At 38.3% G+C, this 21,444-nt stretch overlaps 1 protein-coding gene across 3 annotated transcripts in view; it reads left to right on the plus strand.

Moving 5' to 3' along the window:
• Positions 1-21,444, plus strand: part of mpripb (myosin phosphatase Rho interacting protein b) — a 57,346-nt gene that overhangs the window by 27,617 nt on the left and 8,285 nt on the right. The window contains exons 8-19 of one of the 3 annotated variants that reach the window (XM_089121742.1): positions 1,203-1,332; positions 4,695-4,802; positions 6,445-6,501; positions 6,910-6,978; positions 7,218-7,307; positions 7,805-7,914; positions 8,457-8,979; positions 10,115-10,252; positions 11,636-14,068; positions 18,498-18,645; positions 19,381-19,498; positions 20,658-20,817. In XM_089121742.1, the coding sequence (XP_088977868.1) occupies positions 1,203-1,332; positions 4,695-4,802; positions 6,445-6,501; positions 6,910-6,978; positions 7,218-7,307; positions 7,805-7,914; positions 8,457-8,979; positions 10,115-10,252; positions 11,636-14,068; positions 18,498-18,645; positions 19,381-19,498; positions 20,658-20,817 (4,084 nt within the window). The remainder of the gene's footprint in view (positions 1-1,202; positions 1,333-4,694; positions 4,803-6,444; positions 6,502-6,909; positions 6,979-7,217; positions 7,308-7,804; positions 7,915-8,456; positions 8,980-10,114; positions 10,253-11,635; positions 14,069-18,497; positions 18,646-19,380; positions 19,499-20,657; positions 20,818-21,444) is intronic. The other 2 variants (XM_039653683.2, XM_039653685.2) reach the window with 2 other exon arrangements.

Genomic DNA, 21,444 nt, shown 5'->3' on the forward strand with positions numbered 1-21,444 from the left:
AGAAATACCTCACTTACTGGCTTTCTTGTTTCCTTTTAAGGAGGGCTGACAATGTGGTGCATATCCCAAATAAGGGCAAAAAAGTAATTTAATATTTTCTGACATCATTTTGTGAACTAAATTCATGTCTGTAGTTTCGGGAAATGTTTGAAAAACCAGGAGACGCTTTAAACCCCTTCCTTAGGAATATATCATTTTATATACTGTACATCATACACAAAACATATTTAAATAAGGAAATTAATACTTTTATTATTAAAGCAAGGTTTCTTTAAATTGGTCAAAAGTGACATTAAAGACTTTTATAATGTTAGAAGAGATTATATTTCAAATAAATGATGTTCTTTTTAAAACTTTATATTCATCAAAGAATCCTGAAAAATAAACTGCATTAAGGTTTCCACAAAAATATGAATAGTTTTCAACACTGTTTTCTTTATTTAATAAGAAATACACTTTACAGACAGAAACTACATGCTTATACATTCATACCCCAGAACATACATGAGAAAAGATAGACACACTTTACAAATATATTACGACAGAAGAATAAATATGATATGAAAAAAACTACAAAATTTCATATAATTATAATATACATAGAATATTACTCCTTTTTTATTATATTCATCCATTCTATTTTTACTTTCTGCTATTATCTTTTCCAAACGAAGATGTGACCTTATAACATTCTTAAAGTGATCTAAACACAAGCTCGATGATGTTTTTGTTTTAAAAATAAACTTTTTCCCTATTAATAAAATGGTATTTAACAAAATAAAACTACCTGTAAAATAACCAAGTAACCAAGTTTCAACACTGATATTAATCATAAATGTGTCTTGATCATCAGATCCTCATATTAGAGTGATTTCTGAAGGATCATGTGACACTGAAGACTGGAGTAAATGACACTTTACTATATATTCACATAGAAAACAGACGTTTTACAGTGGAATAATATTTCACAATATAAATAAAATAAAATATGAATCATTTCAGAAACTCAAACTTCTATAACTTTTTTTTCTGACACTTTCTTAATTTATTTAACTCCTATTGAGCTTCTGTGAGGTGTTACGTATGCGCAGTATTGGTCAATTTAGCGTTTTCCTAAAGTTTCTCATCTGCACTGAACGCCTGCTAACGCTAGTGTGGACGGAGGACGAGGTTGTGTGTTAAATCTGCTGGTGTTTCTGCAGCGCGAGCGGGCGGTCGAATGTGATCGAGAAGCTGGAGGCGCTGGAGCTGGAGAACGCCGAGCGCATGGATGAGGAGGCGAGCGCTGGAGGCCGACAGGGACGCAGCGAGACCAGACGCTTCACGCGCGAGGTAATGAAAAAGCTTGATTTCACCACAGGGGGACTTTAGAAATCTTCAGTAATGACATATATGACTGGATGGTATATTATAACAATGAGGCAATAATATTTGGTTCAAATAAAGTATAAAAACCAAGTAATTGAACAGCACTGTTATAATGCATAATGTAATGTATATGATATAAACTTATGTACGTTATGTATTGTAACACAGAATCCTGAATGAGCGAATGGTACACTTTACAACATGATCAAATCCTTGAGTAATACATTTAATTGAAATGTCCACCTAATCTTTATTTTTTAGACCTTAATTTGGAAATGGCAATCACCAATCTCGTGATCAAACATATTGATGTGTTCTCTCGTGTTGGCGTCGGTTTATACATGATTTATGATACGAATCAGCCTTCACAAGAATTAGGCATGGGTTAATAACACAGCCGAAAATAAAACAATTAGCTAAACTAGCTGTTTTACGTAAAAAAAATACATGCATATATATATATATATTAATGAATATTTTCTATATTTTAATGACTATTTTCATCCTTTTTTTCTCTTTCTATTTTTTATCCTTTATCCTTTTTTCTTTCTTTCCCTTTTTTTCCCATTTTTTTTTCTCTTTTCTCCTTTTTTTCTCCTTTTTTCCCTTTCTCTTTTTTCTCCCCTTTTCTCTTTTCTCCTTTTTTCTCTTTTTCTTTTTTGTCTGTTTTTTCTCTTTTTCTTTTTTCTCCTTTTTCTTTTTTTCTTTTTTCCTTTTTTCATTTTTTCCTTTTCTCCTTTTTCTTTTTTTCTTTTTTCCTTTTTTCCTTTTCTCCTTTTTCTCTTTTCTTTTTTCTCCTTTTTCTCTTTTTCTTTTTTCTCTTTTTTTCTTTTTCTTTTTTCTCCTTTTTTTTTTCTTTTTTCTCCTTTTTTTCTTTTTCTTTTCTTCTTTTTTCCTTTTCTCTTTTCTTTTTTCTCTTTTTCCTAATTTCTCTTTTTTTTCTTTTTTCTTTTTTCTCCTTTTTTCTTTTTTTTCTATTTTCTCCTTTTTTCTTTCTCTTTTTTTTCTCTTTTTCCTATTTTCTCCTTTCTCTTTTTTCTATCTCTCTCGTTTTCTCTCTGTTGTTGTTATCGTATAGCCACGCCCACATGTCGTCCCGCTGTCCTTGATCCACTAGTTTGAGCATCTGATATCATGTGTCCTGAAGAAGGCTGTTTTGCCCAAACGTGTAGATCTACTTTTGACTGGTTTTAATGATTAATCCCAGTTCATTAAAGGCTGTTTACTCTACCACATGAGTGCCTTGGAGTATTTCGTCTACATAACTTTTGAGGCTTATTTCGAATCGTGAGAGACTCAGTGTTTATGGAAGAGAACAAATGTGACGCAGAAACTTACAAAACAAACACTCACTTCCTGAATCGGACTTCCATGGTCTGTCGCAGAAAATCAACACATGCTGTCATGAATAATTAAGCGAGGCGTCTTCTCATAGGACATGGACCTGCAGTCTCATGAATAGTTATGAGGCACTGATGAGTCATCGAGGTTCTGTAGGTGTGAGGAAAACATCAGATCCTGTGACATTAACTCAACCCAGAATATGATAAAAGAGCTCAAAATTAATTTCAAATTTCATTGAATATGAAAGTTGCGCTCACTTGGAAAAACTAAAAACACAGGGTTTAAAGTTAAATGAACAAACATAATATGACCTGATGATTTTTTGTTTTGTTTGAGAACGTTCTGCTGTTTTTCGGCTCTTGCACGCATGATCTTTTGTCTCAATTAATGTCCAGTTTCCATCATGTGCTCTGGGGCCGAATAAACCCACTTTCCGTTTCTCAGAGCCTCTGTCGTCACGAGTGTCTCGTTAGGCACTTTATTCTTCATCTTCACCTTCCCTCAAAGAATTGTTTCTTATTTCATCCCAATGCTTTTCATCCAGACTCACTCTCTCGCACACACGCAAAAACTCACTCACATTTGTGTGCGTGTCTGATCAGTGGAGGACAAAACTGCTCTGAAAAATAAGTCAGATTGTTGTTATAAGCGAAGGCGTTTCTCAGTGTAACAGAAGACTGGAGCTGAAGTGACGCTGAGAGCGAGTTTGTTATTGTTTTCGCTGCTTTCAAGGTCAGTTCAGGGTTTGATGCGATACCGGTATTTCTGCAGTTGAAGATCTGTTTATAAAACTTCTCGCTTGTGGAGGTCCGTCAAATATTATTCTAGAGCATATGGACATAATTACGCTTTTAAATCCAGATAAGCTGCTCAGATATGAGGCAAAACACCTTCAGCGAATGGATAAACACTTCCACACACTCTTGAATAAACCTATGCTTTCAACATCTGCTGTAACACTCTAACAAATAATAGTTTTTAACAGGGTATCTTTAGGGATGCTTATATCAGTGCCGTATCAGTTATCATCATCTGTTCTATTAGATAAATATTGAACGTTTTATTGTGCATGCTTGTTTCCCATATTTTCACATTTAGATTAACTTTGCCATAATTAAATCTTCACTTTAAGTTCAGCTATTAAATGAGTCTTTAATAAGACTCATCTTTTGGAAAATATATTTATTTTAAACACATTTAGACAAAAGTTTGGGGTCAGTGCGATTTAAAAATAATAATAATAATACTGTTATCCATCCAGGACGCATTAATTTGATCAAAAGTGACAATAAAGGCATTTATAATGTTACAAAAGATCCTATTTCAAATAAATGCTGTTCTTTTGAACTTTCTATTCATCAAATAATCCTGAAAAACAAAATCACAGTTTCCACAAACATATGAACGGTTTTCAACACGGATGATAATCATAAATGTTTATTGATCAGATCTTCATATTAAAGTTATGATTTGTGAAGGATCATGTGACACTGTAGACTGGTGATAAATTTAGCTTTGATCACAGGAATAAATTATACTTTACTGTATATTCAAATTGAAAACATTACATTACATTACAATAATATTTCACTATTTTACTATATTTTTAATCAAATAAAAGGATAATAGAGTTCAGTGCAACAAATGCAGCGCAAATCTGTCGTATCGGCTACATAACATAATGAGAACATCGTTAAAACAGAGACTTTTATTTTTGTAATCAGGCTCTCAAAAATTATAAAAAAATGAATTTAGATTTATTGGCCATAATATCGGTTATCGGCTTTCCAAATATAGAGTTGTCGTTTCGGCCCCAAAAATGTTATAGCAGTGCATCCCTAATAATTATTGACTTATAAGCATCGACACACTTTCAGTATCAGTGTGTGTAGTTTTCTGGGTAATTGCTTGACGTGATGTGATGTTGCCTGTGTCTAACACCTCTCTGTGTGATTCTGCTGTGTTTCTTCCCTGTGCTCCAGGAGCAGAAGACGGACCCGGAGATGGGTTTGGACTTCTACCACTCCAGCCTTCCTCCTCTGAGGAGAGCCAAGTCCCTGGACCGCAGGACCACCGAGTCCGTCATGACCGTAAGACTAGCTCCTGCTTCTCGCTGGACACTGAAGGTCCAATCATGCCCTCGGTCAGATTACACGGCTAATGTTTCGGATTACACGGCTAATGTGTCGGATTACACTAGTAATGTGTCAGATTACACGACTAATGTGTCGGATTACACTAGTAATGTGTCAGATTACACGACTAATGTGTCGGATTACACTAGTAATGTGTCGGATTTCAGTCGGATTACACGACTAATGTGTCGGATTACACTAGTAATGTGTCGGATGACACGACTAATGTGTCGGATTACACGACTAATGTGTCGGATTACACGACTAATGTGTCGGATTACAGTCGGATTACACGACTAATGTGTCAGATTACACGACTAATGTGTCGGATTACAGTCGGATTACACGACTAATGTGTCGGATTACACTAGTAATGTGTCGGATTACACTAGTAATGTGTCGGATTACAGTCGGATTACACGACTGATGTGTCAGATTACACGACTAATGTGTCGGATTACACTAGTAATGTGTCAGATTACACGACTAATGTGTCGGATTACACTAGTAATGTGTCAGATTACACGACTAATGTGTCGGATTACACTAGTAATGTGTCGGATTACACGACTAATGTGTCGGATTACACGACTAATGTGTCGGATTACACGACTAATGTGTCGGATTACACTACTAATGTGTCGGATTACACAACTAATGTGTCGGATTACACGACTAATGTGTCGGATTACACTAGTAATGTGTCGGATTTCAGTCGGATTACACGACTAATGTGTCGGATTACACTAGTAATGTGTCGGATGACACGACTAATGTGTCGGATTACACGACTAATGTGTCGGATTACACGACTAATGTGTCGGATTACAGTCGGATTACACGACTAATGTGTCAGATTACACGACTAATGTGTCGGATTACAGTCGGATTACACGACTAATGTGTCGGATTACACTAGTAATGTGTCGGATTACAGTCGGATTACACGACTGATGTGTCAGATTACACGACTAATGTGTCGGATTACAGTCGGATTACACGACTAATGTGTCGGATTACACGAGTAATGTGTCGGATTACACAACTAATGTGTCGGATTACACTACTAATGTGTCGGATTACAGTCGGATTACACAACTAATGTGTCGGATTACACGACTAATGTGTCGGATTACAGTCGGATTACACGACTAATGTGTCGGATTACACGACTAATGTGTCAGATTACACGACTAATGTGTCGGATTACACGACTAATGTGTCGGATTACACTAGTAATGTGTCGGATTACACGACTAATGTGTCGGATTTCAGTCGGATGACACGACTAATGTGTCGGATTACACGACTAATGTGTCGGATTACACTAGTAATGTGTCGGATTACACGACTAATGTGTCGGATTACAGTCGGATTACACGACTAATGTATCTGCTACAATAGTCACTGCGTCAGATTACGTGATTTTGTCTCCTAAAATCGTGTAGTGTCTGATGGGTAGGGTTAGTGTGTGTGTGATGGGTAAGGTTAGATGTTTGCTCTTCTCCTCATGCGTGGACACCCGTGTGATCTCTACATCTGACACACACTGCTCTTTCTCTGTGTGTATTCATGACCGTTTCCCTCTTCATCACAGCCAGACCTGCTGAACTTCAAGAAAGGCTGGATGGTGAAGCTCGATGAACAAGGCCAGGTGAGCTCTTGTTTCAGGTGGTATATTCAAAAATGTATTTAAAACCTAAATCTCATAACATTTATATATTGCATTTATAATTTTGCAGTGTGAATTATTTAATTAGAGCACGTTCTTAGTTTTAAATGCGTCATCTGTGTTTACTGAAGATGGGCCGCAGTTTTGATCAGGTATTCAGCTCAAACGCCCGACTCAAAGCGTGTACTGATGCGGTGTAAAGGCCACACTTTGATTGCACTGCTTCAATAGGTCGAAGTTGAAAGGATAAAGCCTTGAAAGTTCCCCACACGCTCTTTAAAGAAGGACACATGTCTCAAAAGCCAGACTGATGCAGGATTGTCTGGGAGCAAGGCTCTACATTTCAGCTCTATATGTATTTAATCTGCCATTTATGCTTTTCTGTTCTAGTGGAAGAAGTATTGGTTTGTGCTGACCGATCACAGTCTGCGATACTACAAGGATTCTATTGCAGAAGAGGTAATGCGTGTTTGACATTCGTGGGTTATCCTGGATTTATTCTTTCACACTCTTTAGATTAATATATATATATATATATATATATTATATATAAAATAATAAATAAATATTTATAATATATATATATATATATATATATATATATAATAAAATAAATATAATAAAAAATGACAATATTTTGAATGCTGATGACACTTCTCTCACTGAATGCATGTGTGTGTGTGTGTGTGTGTCATCAGGCGTCTGATCTGGATGGAGAGATTGACCTCAGCACATGCTATAATGTTACAGAGTATCAAGCTCAGCGGAACTACGGCTTCCAGATTCACGTACGTCTGTCGAACCATCGTGCTTTATATTTTTATGAACCTTTTGTTTTATGGACTTTATATTTTATTTAATGAACTTTGTTTTATGGACTTTATAATTGACTTTTGTTTTATAGTTTGGATTTCTTTTATTTTTCTATTTTATGGACTTTCTGGACTTTTTATTTTATTAACTTTTTGTTTTATGGACTTTCTATTTTATTTTTTTATGGACTTTTTGGTTTATTTAATTAACTTTTTTATTAACTTCTTGTTTTATGGATTTTCTATTTTATTTAATTTTATGGACTTTTTTTACTTTCATTTAATTTTATTTAGCTCGTCATGTTTGACGTGTTTAGTAATTGTACTTGGCTCTGTAACTGAATTCTGGTGTACAAGCACTGTAGAGACGAAAAGTCCAGTTGTTCGCCTGACCACGCTTGGTTCTTTTCATTATTCTCAAAGGTTTTGAATTATGAATGAATCTTCTAATTTTTATGTGCTCAATTTTTCAGACTCAAGAAGCGGTGCACACGCTCTCTGCCATGACCGCAGGAATACGGCGAAACTGGATCCAAGCAGTCATGAAGAACGTGCGGCCCTCCACGGCCCCCGATGTGGCGAGGTGCGTTTCTACACATGACATATAGCCAACCAGAAAGTGTTTTGTCTTTAAAAGGGTTCGTACAAAGTGCTTAAAGTTCTTGAATTAGATTTTTTTTTTATTTAGTCTTTGAAAACCCTTGAAAACAGACATATTTACGAAGAGGTACTTGAAAAGTGCTTGACTTATTTAAATACAATATATATGTTTAATTTAATCGGGGGGAAAAAAACACAAATGCAATCTTTTCACGCCAAATTAACAATCTGTTAAACCCCCATCAGACATTTTTTCTCGATACGAAATACACCAACATTATAATATAAAATATTTTTATTGAACAATAATAGCCATTTATAAACTTTGTATTTAATATATATTATTAAATATGCTGTAAGTTGTGTTTTGAATACCTTATATCTCTGAATAGAGTTTAAAAAAAATACTAAGTGTGATCTCTGATAGTAGTCCTTGAAAAGTCCTCGGAAATGTTTTTTTTTTTTGCAGTATCTGTGCAAACCCTGCTTTAAAACATTTACATTTTCCCTATAAAATCTTTCCAGCCTGGCGGTCGACCCAGGCTCGTTTGAGGGTCTCCCCCGGCCGGACCTCACTGCGGACTCCCCGTCCTCGGAGGCGTCAGTGGAGCGAGAAGCCGGATTGAAGAAGAGCCGGGCGAGAGAGCGAAGGCGAGAAGGGCGGTCCAAAACCTTCGACTGGGCGGAGTTTCGTCCCATCGCTCAGGCTCTGGCCCAGCAGAGAGCGAATGAGTCCGACTCCTTCCAGGCGGAGCTGAGCGAGCGAAACAAGAGGCGGGAGGAGCGGCGCCGGAGGTACGAGAGCGTCACCGGCTCGGCCTTCGACGGGAAGGCGGAGCCTGATGGTGTGGGTGAGGGTGTGGCCATGGGCGAGGCTCCGCCCCCATCGGGGGAGCGACAGCAGAGGGTGGAGGACGAGATAGAGCAGCGATGGCAGCAGGTGGAGAAGACGCCCATCAGGGACGAGAGGAGGGTGCCTTTGCCATCAACTCATCCCAGCCGAGACACCTCGGAGCTGGAGAAACTCGTGGAGAGCTACAAGAAAGGGGTACGCCATGCAGAACGCAACGCACAAACATGCAGCGTTGAAATATGGTGTGGTTTCAAAAAGGGGTGCGGGAAAACAAGTATTAGTATTAGGGCTGTCAAACGATTAATCGCGATTAATCGCATCCAAAATAAAAGGTTGTGTTTACATAATATATGTGGGTGCACTGTATATAATTATTTTATATATAAACAAACACACATGCAGGTATAGACGTTATGTAGCCCCGCCCCTTTTCAGCGTTGCGCTCGTTGTCTTTTGACTTCCGGTCTGTATTTTCACAGCGATATTGCATAGGAATGAATGAACTGCTCGTAAAATAATCCCCGTTCGACATTTGTTAAGACATCTGCTTTCCGATGCTTATGATAAACATTACAATGCTCATGATAACTTTTGTGAACTCTACAATAAGTAAATCCACTTCACCAGCTAATTACTCCTCGACAGCGATGCCATAGAAATATACAGAGTGAACGCAAAAACGGAAGTTCAAAGACAATGATCTACAGATGACGGCGCCCACGTTTCTCTGGTGCATTAGGTCTATAGTTAAGAAAAAAATATTATTTATATATAAAATATTATATATAAATCTATATACATGAAAATATTTCTTAAATATACACAAGTATGTGTGTGTTTTTATATATATAAAATATTTATACACAGTGCACCCACATATATTATGTAAACACAAACTTTTATTTTGGATGCGATTAATCGCGATTAATCGTTTGACAGCCCTAATTAGTACATGAATCGCGATTCTATCTTCAACCGATTTGAATCGATTCACAAATTTCAAAAATCGATTTTTTAAAAATGTTAGACTTCTTTAACTCAGCAGTACTACTTAAAGTTATTAAAGTTACGTGAACGAAAGCAATTGGGAGAAAATCGGATGTGTAACAGTAAATCTATACACATATCGAATCGAAATTTGATTCAGAATCGAGAATCGTGACCTCAAGATTTGATTTGATTGGTGAGGTACTGAAAGATTCCCACCCCTAGTTTTAAATCATAACTCCTGTGTGTGTGTGTGTGTGTGTGTGTGTGTGTGTGTGTGTGTGTGTGTGTGTGTGTGTGTGTGTGTGTGTGTGTGTGTGTGTGTGTGTGTGTCCGCTGTTAGGTTGAGGAGCTGAAGGTCCAGTTGGAGAGCTGCCACCAGCAGTTAATGGACTCCAATCGGCACAAGCTGGAGCTGGAGGGTCAGCTTAAAAACGCCTTTGAGCGCGAACACCAGATCCGCGCCGGTTACATTTCACCGGTATGTCACATGATTTCAATAATGTATCCAGTTGTTTTTTTGGTCCATTGAGCACATTGTGTATCATTATTAGGTGAAAAACAAACACATGGCTTCCATCTTTATCATCGAAGCTGCAAACGCGTGCTTTGCATGTTTAGAGACAGTTGCATGTAAACGAACAAAATTGTTTCTTATTCTCTTTTTTTTGCCTCTACTTAAGATTCCTCTTGCCATGTTTGAGCAAAATGACATTAAATATTTTAACTTCATGCAAACTCTATTGCATGCACAACATAGAAATTATTAACATTATTTGTACGTGAATTAATCATTATGCAATGACGGCATGAAAACATACTCAGAACTTACTGTGCCCTCCAGATACATTCATACTCGATGATGCACATTTGAGATTAAAGCATGTTAATTCGAAGATGTAATTGAAATGTTTTATTTGGATTAATGCAATAAGATTGGGCAGTTTCAGTGTCAGATCAAATGCATTGAGTATCAGTATTTCTGAAGGGCGTTGAAAATGATTTAAAAATGCATCTTTTGCAGATGAGGTGCTACGTAAACATTGGCATATGAAAAGATGCCTATTAAGGGCATATGTGCATGATATGTTTTAACCATTCGTTCATCTCATTTTTAACCTTATTCTTGACTTTTCCAATATATGCTATAGAGTATGTTTGTGCGTTTTGTGTGTGTTTGTCTTTAGTTTTGTTCAGAATATTGTTGCATTGTTTTCTGACCTTAATTTGGACTCTTTTTATTGATTTGTTTGGCATTAAATAGCTTCACAGTTTGATATTTTTCTGATGTACGTTTTCAGTGTAGCAAAGATAAAGCTTTTATATATTAAAGCAAATAGGGGGGATTTTGTCTTAAACATGGCATCGTTTCACATATCAAGAACACTCAAAAGGTGATTCTCTGTTCAATATCTGTCCAGGACACATTTCATCTTGTTTTTATTGGATTTTATTCACCTTTTTTTGCTATAAACAGACATTAGTTGTTGTTTAATAGTCAGGTGACATTGTTTCACAAAAGAACTGCAGGCTTACTGTATAACTGGATGGCATGTAACTGTTCTGGCATTCTTACCTCGCACTAATTTTGCGTCACTTACCCCATGAAACAACTCTTTAACCTCTTAATATGCATGCATTGTTCTGATTTACTAACCTTTTGCCATTAATTTTTTTCTAGCGTTCTAATGTGCATCATTCCATGAAAGAAGCTGAATGAATTTGACCTCAATAGATTGATTAGAACCAGATGTAATGAAGTAAATTTCCCTTAAAAGCTTATGAATAATTGTTGATTAATAATCTAGATTGACTTATTGACCAATGCTGACTGTTAATCAACTGTCTGGTCCCCTTTTCCAAGCTGGATTCCCCTTTGAGTCTTGAGACAGAGCCCCTGATGAAGAGGACTGAACTGGTTAGTTCTCAAGCTCAGAGCTTAACAAAGAAGTACCAGGAAACCAAAGAGCTCCTGCAGCAGCAAGAACTGAAAAAGCGCAACATGCAAGCACAGCTTGGCCTTTCTCTCTCACACTGGCCCACAAAGGAACCTTGCCTTTCTGACACCAAAAACACTGCCATCTCCGAGGTCTGTCCCTCAAACGGCATTCAAAAAACGGTCAGTTTCATACTTCAGGATAGTGAGGGAAAGATTACAGAGCTTGAGGGCTTGATAGACGCAAATGAGCCTCTGACAGTAAGGGAGCTGATAAAGCTCTTGCAGTTGCATAGCGAATACATTTGGGTTGAATCTCCTCAAGGACAGGAAAGTAGGTCAGTAGGTGAAATGGTGCAATGCCAAAAACTGTTGGAAAGCTTCAAGAATCAACAGGAAATTGAGAGTGAGACGATGAGGAAAAGCTTGGAAAGAGCTGGAGAGTGTATCAGAGACTATGAAGCTCGTTTGGTCACAATGGAAGACATGTTGGGAAAAGTCCAGCAGAAAACGGAGAATCCGTTTGCATCCGGTTGCTTTAGACCAGACCATCCTGAAATGACCAGTAAAGATCTGTCTCAGCAAGTGGAGTTGCTTGCGAACGAAAACGTAGCTTTGCACCAGCGCTATCAGGAAATTGTAAACCAGTTGAGAGAAGCGGATAGAGAAATAGACAGGCTGAAAGCTGAGCTTTGTAGACTACGTAGAAATCCGCAATATCAGCAAGCAAACGTGAACCAGGAGCGGGAAGACAAAGGGACTGCAGATAAAAACGTGTACGAACGAGAACTCGATGAGAAATCGCAGAAGCTGCAAGAGGCTCTCAATAAATTGGAGGCGCTTGGTAATAATTTGAAAGATACAGAGAAAAGATTGCAATTAAAAGAAGCCACTCTTAGGGGTCTTGGGTTTCAGGTGGTAGAAAGTGAAAAGGGCGATAAAGAGTTAGATTTGGAGAAAGACGAGCTCAAGCGGCAATTGGAGATCCTTCAATCCGAGCTTTCAGAGAAGGAGAAAAAGCTACAAAACGCTGAGCATTTCTGTCGAGGACTTCAGTCCCAGAATACAGAGCTCCTTACAAAACACGAAGAGACTGTGAGGATGTTTAATCAGATGCTTGTAGAGTCGCAGGAGGAAGTTAGAACGTTGAAAGCGAAGGCGACGTTTGCTAGTGAACCGGGAACAGAAAGCGAGTGCGAAGAGTCGACGCAAAGGGAAGATGTAATTGAGAAAGTCGCGGAGGAGTTCAAGAGAAAGTCTAAGTCTCTTAATCATGTACTTGACATGATAATTGGCAGCAAGTCAACTACAGAATGTGATTTGTCCAGCGCCAGCATTTTGGACGAGAATCAGGCAGGAATGATGTTTGAGAGAAGGATTCTAGATAAAGTTTTAGGTGGTTTAGAGGACGAGGAAACCGTAAGAACCGTGATTCAGCGTATGCTAGCGGATAATGAAATGCTGCTTCTCATGCATAATCTCACCAACCTCAAAGAACGTGAATGTGATGCAACACATTCAACTTGTACAGATGAAAGCGCTGGACAATTGAGTGATGTTTTGAATAATTTCTGTGATGCCACCGATCCCTGCGCTATAAAGAGTCTCACTGAAGTCGTTCAGAAGAAAGTGGTGTTATTGAATCAAACCGCTTCGGCTATTAGGGAACGAACAAATGAGCAGATACAGTCGTTGGCTTTGAGTCTATCGAACTGCGACATGCAAAGATGCTGGTCCGAGTACATTCGTGAGGCCGTAATGGACATAACCATGTGCTTTGTAGTTCTGAAGATCTTCCCAGCGATGAAACGTTTAGGCCTTGCTGATTTGAGAGCACAACTTCAGTCTGAACTAGAGGGCAAGCAAATATGTCCCAAAAGTGGCGATTCAATGGCAGTAACCCACATTCAGATCGAAGGAGAACCAATCGATTCTCTAGATGGGACCATTCACCTTCAAGACACGATGGCGAAGCATAAAAAGGAGCTGCGAGAATTAAAGGAGGAGTACGAGCAAGAAGCAGAGAAGCTGAGACTGGAAGTGGCCAAAGCTGGTGAGACTCTGAAGCTGAGATCCGAGGAGAACGTGAGAGAGATCGACTCCCTGACCGAGTACATGGAGAACCTTAAGAAGAAGCATGAGATTGAGTGTAACAACTTACAAGCCCGCTTCGATCGAGAGATGGAAGAGCTCACGGACGCCATCGGACCTATGGATGGCGAGCCAACCAGGAGGAGGACCCTCAAAGAGCGCATCCAGAAGCTTGTGTCCCGGGTGTCCGAATTGACTGAGGAAATGAATCAACCAGACAATGCAACATTACTGCGACTGAAATACCAGAAAGACGTGGAAAATCTAAAGGTCAAGGAGATCCGTGTCCTTGCTGTTCTCCGTCTGTAATGACTTAATGTGGCAACCTGATCCTTTCCCTTCCTTTTCTCATACTAACCCTGCTTTGTGGTGCTTTGTTCTCCAGCCTAATATCTATCACCAGTGACGCATGGCTATTAACCTTAGGGTTGCATGTACGCTTTAGTGATTGGTGTGTGGGTCAGGAGGAAGTTTAAGAAAACTCTCATTAAGAAACAGTTTCTAGCTTAATGAACCCAATGGAGTGCAATTAAGAATCAGTTCGTCAGCTGTATCTGAGAATGCATAACTGTATACTCTACTTCATCGAATTCTTAAAACCTTGAGATGTGGTTCACCTGGTTGACTTGGTTTTTGTTTTCAAACTTAAGCTCTTTGCCTGATTAACAGTCTTTGCAAGACCAGTTCTTTATAAATCGCTGCTCGTCTTTGACGACTGCAAAATGCCAGCTGCTTAACCTAATTAATACCAATGCATGACAACAACTAAAATATTTATTTTAAATAACAGTCTATAATTTAAAATGTGGATGTTTTTGTGAAAGAATTGAATCTGAAGACAGAGATGCAATTCAATTTCTTTATGCATTATTATAATAGGATCAGATTTATTTGATTTCATTTCATAAATTATATAAACTATTGCATTGGTGCTCCATCTTGCAATAAAAAATTACAAGTACTGACAAATAAATGGCTAGTTTGCTGTTACTCGATTACCGATTTTAAAAACATACAAACTAGCAATAATTGCACTAGTTTTGTTTTGTCAGTGTGATGTGGCCTTAAAGACCAGAGCTCAAGTCTGTTCCTGATTAGATCATTTTTTACTCATAGACAAATTGTAAAAATTAGGCCAGTTTCATAAGCTCATAAAAGGGAATTGGCATTGGCGCAGTTGTCAAATTTGACAGCCTATATTTGGTACTTTTGTCTCATTATTGTCTAACTATTTTTCTCTCTATTTATTAATTGTAAAACAATGAATAATGACAGTTCAGTTGTTTTTAGTTGTGCTTTGGGTTGCAGAAATATTTTCTGATTCCTTTATTACAATTTCTTTTTAAATTTAGACTGGATAAAATTTTGTACTAAAAAAGATTATAGACGTTGAATTTTGGACTCAAACTCAGTCGTACTAAATTTGTCATCAGTATGTGATACTGGACTCGTGTTTGTCCTGACGAAAGAGGAAATGAGATTTTCCACCCATAGACTGGTGAATAAACAAGTGCAGGTGCTGTTGTGATATGGAGACAGGAAGAATTGGTCGTGTCCCAGGACCTTGCAAAAACAACTGCTTCATTCGGTTGTCTGATCAGAGCTCAACTTGAGCACAGAGATCAGGGCCATTGAAAAGACGGCGGAAGTGCGTTGGGTTTGCATGGTCGGAAAAGCATTGAAGTCTCTTGTACTAAAATCAACTCTGTTCATGAAAAGTAGCTGTAATCCTAAAAGTACCAAATCGTACAGATACGTGAAAGCTGAGTTTTTTTGGATTTGAACATTCGAGTTGTTTTTCAGATGTAGCCCCGGTGAAATTAAAATCAAAATGCGTCATATTTTCAGACAAGAGCATATTTAGTGATCCCAAAACATACTTGGACATTTCAGCCACAAATGTTTGAATTTCATTGCATTTGAAGTTTAAAATCTCAAATGAAGTATTTGCAAACAAACGCTAGTGTTTTTCTGAGCCATTTTTGCAATAACATTTAATCGATTGTTGTCAAGGTTTTTTTAGTGCATCTATGAAGTCAGTTCTCACAGGTGTGGAGAATCATTAATCCGATCTGCCAATGTTTGACAACCACAATGTGTTCAGATACTTTTTATCTCAAGTTTGAACAGTATATTGACTGCTTAATCACAAATTAAGCATTTTGCTTTGTGTAGAAAGACATGTTTTCACCACTGATTGAAAAAATGAAAACGGTAACACAATTCTGATTTTTTTTTCTTACAAAAGTATCTCACAATTGCAATTTATAAACTCGTAATTGCGAGTTTAATCTTAATTCGGATGTTTTTCCTCAGAAACTCAGAATTGCATGAGATAAACTCTGAAAACAAATTTGCAATTCTGAGTTTCTATCTAGCAATTCTTAGTTTTCTATCTCGCAATTCTTCGTTTGTATCTCGCAATTCGGCGTTTGTATCTCGCAATTCTGCGTTTGTATCTTGCAATTTCCCATTTGTTGTCTCGTAATTCTGCGTTTGTATCTCGCAATTGTGAGTTTGTATCTCGCAATTGTGAGTTTGTATCTCGCAATTGTGAGTTTATATCTCGCAATTCTGCGTTTGTATCTCGCAATTCTGCGTTTGTATCACGCAATTCTGCGTTTGTATCACGCAATTCCCCGTTTGTATCTCGCAGTTCCCCGTTTGTATCTCGCAGTTCCCCGTTTCTATCTCGCAATTCCCTGTTTGTATCTTGCAATTCTTCGTTTGTATCTCGCAATTCGGCGTTTGTATCTCGCAATTCGGCGCTTGTATCTCGCAATTCTTCGTTTGTATCTCGCAATTCTGCGTTTGTATCTCGCAATTCTGCGTTTGTATCTCGCAATTCTTCATTTGTATCTCGCAATTCGGCGTTTGTATCTCGCAATTCGGCGTTTGTATCTCGCAATTCTGCGTTTGTATCTCGCAATTCTGCGTTTGTATCTCGCAATTCTTCGTTTGTATCTCGCAATTCTGCGTTTGTATCTCGCAATTCTGCGTTTGTATCTTGCAATTCTTCGTTTGTGTCTCGCAATTCTTCGTTTGTATCTCGCAATTCTGCGTTTGTATCTCGCAATTCTTCGTTTGTATCTCGCAATTCTGCGTTTGTATCTCGCAATTCTGTGTTTGTATCTCGCAATTCTTCGTTTGTATCTCGCAATTCCATGTTTGAATCTCGCAGTTCCGTGTTTGTATCTCGCAATTCCTCGTTTGTGTCTCGCAATTCTGCGTTTGTGTCTCGCAGTTCTTCGTTTGTGTCTCGCAGTTCTTCGTTTGTGTCTCGCAATTCTTCGTTTGTATCTCGCAATTCCTCATTTGTGTCTCGCAGTTCTTCGTTTGTGTCTCGCAGTTCTTCGTTTGTGTCTCGCAGTTCTGCGTTTGTATCTCGCAATTCTTCGTTTGTATCTCGCAATTCCATGTTTGAATCTCGCAGTTCCGTGTTTGTATCTCACAATTCTTCGTTTGTGTCTCGCAATTCTGCGTTTGTGTCTCGCAGTTCTTCGTTTGTATTTCGCAATTCTTCGTTTGTATCTCGCAATTCTTCAATTCTGAGTTTGTATCTGGCAATTATTCGTTTGTGTCTCACAATTATTCGTTTGTGTCTCACAATTCTTCAATTCTGAGTTTGTATCTGGCAATTATTAGTTTGTGTCTCACAATTATTCGTTTGTGCCTCGCAATTCTGTTTTTGTCTCGCAATTCTGCGTTTGTATCTCACAATTCTGCGTTTGTATCTCACAATTCTTCGTTTGTATCTCGCAATTCCACGTTTGAATCTCACAGTTCCGTGTTTGTATCTCGCAATTCTTCGTTTGTATCTCGCAATTCTTCGTTTGTGTCTCGCAATTCTGCGTTTGTATCTCGCAATTCTGCGTTTGTATCTCGCAATTCCTCGTTTGTATCTTGCAATTCTTCGTTTGTATCTCGCAATTCTTCGTTTGTGTCTCGCAATTCTTCGTTTGTATCTCGCAATTCTTCGTTTGTATCTCGCAATTCTGCGTTTGTATCTCGCAATTCTGCGTTTGTGTCTCGCAATTCTGCGTTTGTATCTCGCAATTCTGCGTTTGTATCTCGCAATTCTTCGTTTGTATCTCGCAATTCTTCAATTCTGAGTTTGTATCTGGCAATTATTCGTTTGTGTCTCACAATTATTCGTTTGTGCCTCGCAATTCTGTTTTTGTCTCGCAATTCTTAGTTTGTATCTCGCAATTTCCGCATTTGTATCTCACAATTCTGACCTAAAATCAAATAAAGTAGGCTTTTTTATATCAAAAAGTCACAATTATCATTTTATTTTTTTAATCCGTGGCAGAAACAAACTTGTATATAAAGTGTTTTTGTTCTGTTTTTATTTAAATATAAGTAGCTTTTCATTTGATATTTTGTGTCTGATCAATGACATTCGTGCATTAAGTTTGGCTAAAGTGTCCAATCTTTTGGGGCCGCTGTTTGAACACACAGTCCCAGATAAATCACACGTTTACGTTACGTTTGCAAAGCCATCTCTCACTGGCCTGTGTGTCCCTTCATGTCATCGTAGGGTATATTAATGTCTGGCTTTGTGTGGACACCGTTCTGTCCACACATCGCCAATCTCCGTCGTCTGTGTAAGTGTTGTCCTGGCCAAATGAAGTAGAAGTGGACTTGAGTCGATCCAAAACAAGGTGCACTAAATGCTGCTTCCTACGTCTCCCCACAGGCTACGTGTGAACGAGGCTTCGCTGCCATGGAAGAGTCTCACCAGAAGGTAATCGATGAGCTGCAGAAAAAGCACCAGCGGGAACTGGAGAAACTGCAGGAGGATAAGGAGAGACTGCTGGCCGAGGAGACCGCAGCCACTATATCTGGTTAGTACTGAAGAAACGAGACGAGAGCAAACGGGTCGTTCTAAATGAAACGGACCCTCAAAACTTAACACTACCTTTGTGTCTTACATTATCCACAAATTAAAATGAATGGTATCGGTGTACTGCTTAGTGTATACTTACCCTACTTGTGTGTTAAAGTAACTGGAATCAGATAATATACACACAGTGCCGAATATAACATTGCAGAAAGTCCCCCTGTAGTCAATCATTTTATCCCTTAAAGCCTGTTGATCACCAAAATGACATAAGCGTTTTTTCCTTGAAAAAAATGGTCCTCATCCCTTAAAATATCTTGAATGTAACTTGACACCTTGGCTCATTTAATATGTGTGGTTCTATGAATATGCAAATGAGCCCCGCCTCACTCACTCTCTCAGAGATCCACTGGTTGTCGATCACACGTTGATCTGATTGGTTACAAGGTGGTTTGTGACGTCAGAAACACCAACGATTTCAAAGCGTGTTTTTGAGACTGTCTTTGGTTCACTGCAGTTTTAAGGAGGAAATACTCCAACATTCAACAATCCACATTAAAACTTTAAAAGACAACATTAAAAGCTGGATTTTCACCTCAGGGGGACTTTAATATCAAATGAATATCCACTATGTTCCTCATGCCAGAGGCATATTAATGCTTGTTTCTCAAAAAAAAAAAAAGTTTAATGCCAATTAAGCCTTATACGCAGCATTTTAATACTGTTTGTATCTGATCAGCTATCGAAGCGATGAAGAACGCACACCGGACAGAGCTGGAGCGGGAGTTGGACAAAGCGCGCAAGGCCAACAACAACACTGAAAACGCAGACATCGAGGAAATCCGCAAACAGCACGAGTCAGTTGTTCCTTTATGCAGTTTCAGCCGCACATTTGCATTATTTTCAATAATAACTTTTTATTGCTTTTTGATGCCACACCCTTCCACTTCGCTTTAAACTTGTACGTTTGTGATGCATTTCATCTGTATTGGAGTGAATTAAGCAGGGTTTGTACTTGAATTTGACTTTTTGAAATTCCTGGAAAACCCTTAAAGTCATTTTTATGAAGAAGTACTTTCCAAGTGCTTGAATTATTGAAATACAAAATATGGGAAATGTACTTGTAATTTTATTGATAAAACAATATTTTCACTCTAAATTGAGGCTGCAGTCCGTCTGATATAGATATAGAGGCGTTTGGCATGGCTATGAGTGTGATATTGCTCATATAAATATCCAAATGTATGATACAACGTTTATTCTTCAAGTCAGTCGTATATTAGTGGGAGAAAAGGAAAGCAATATATTTAACAATTGAAAGGATACTATGACAAAGTAAATGCATGGTATTTTAGTAGTTTAGTTTCATTTATCTATTTACCTTTTTTAGAATTTAAAATATAATAAAGATATTGTTTGATAAATGAAATCTCCAAATAAGTGCTTAAAGTCCTGGAATGTGATTATACAGTATGTGTTGGAGCTGTGATAAAGGCTGTGAGTGCATGAGCGCCTCTAATGCCAAGTGTGTCCTGGGGCAATGCAGACGAGATGCCAAATCTGCAGTGATTGCACAGTCTCTTTCTTTGTCTACATGCACATAATCTGCCCTCGAGCTCTTGGCTGTACTTCCGTCTAGACTTAAAGCCCTTGTTCTTTTATCATCGCTTTAAACTGACTGGAGAAGTGTGTGTGTGTGTGTGTCAAACGTTTATGATTCCACGGAAGCGACAACAAATTCTGCATTATGAATTTTTTTGTTCAGATAAGTAATGTGTTTGGTCAATTTGTAGCAAAAGACACGAATTAGTGGCTAGAACACATTAAAAACGTTCGGTTTTCTGTTAATCACTAATGATCTGTGCAACGGAAGTGAATCTTTATCTGGACAATAACTTTATTCTAGATCTGCTGTAAAGCCTGAATACTCTCTGTTTCTGTAATCTCCTGTTCTGCTATGAAACTCTATAGTGTTAAAGCGCTGTATAAATGAAGGAGACTTGACTTGTGTTGTAGGGAGGAGCTGATGTCGTACCAGAGGGAGATCGAGGTGTTATCGGAGCAATATTCTCAGAAGTGCTTAGAAAACGCTCATCTGGCCCAAGCGCTGGAGGCCGAGAGGCAGGCGCTCCGACAGTGCCAGCGGGAGAACCAGGAGCTCAATGCGCACAACCAGGTAACAACATATCCAGAGATTTGGGTCATATTGCTGAGGACCTTAAAGGGACGGTTCACCCAAGAATGAAAATTAGCCCATGATTTACTCTCCCTCAAGTCTTCCTGGGTGTATATGACATTCTTCTTTAGACGAATACAATCAGGGTTGCATAAAAAATGGCCTGGCTCTTCCCAGCTTTATGATAGCTGGAAGCTAGAATTTTACTTTGTAACGTGTTAAATATGGATATTTTTCTTACACAAACTCATCGCTTTATCGGCCTTTATTTACCCCCGGAGCCTGTGGAGCACTTTATCATGGACAGATGCACTTTTATGATGGATAGATGCACTTTTATGATGGACAGATGCACTTTTATGATGGACAGATGCACTTTTATTATGATAGATGCGCTTTTATGATGGACAGATGCACTTTTAAGATGGACAGATGCACTTTTATTATGATAGATGCACTTTTATGATGGACAGATGCACTTTTATGATGGATAGATACGCTTTTATGATGGACAGATGCACTTTTATGATGGATAGATGCGCTTTTATGATGGACAGATGCGCTTTTATGATGGATAGATGCGCTTTTATGATGGATAGATGCACTTTTATGATGGACAGATGCGCT

Source organism: Pimephales promelas, chromosome 17, assembly GCF_988280905.1.
Source record: "Pimephales promelas chromosome 17, fPimPro1.hap1.1, whole genome shotgun sequence".
Classification (NCBI taxonomy): Eukaryota; Metazoa; Chordata; class Actinopteri; order Cypriniformes; family Leuciscidae; genus Pimephales; species Pimephales promelas.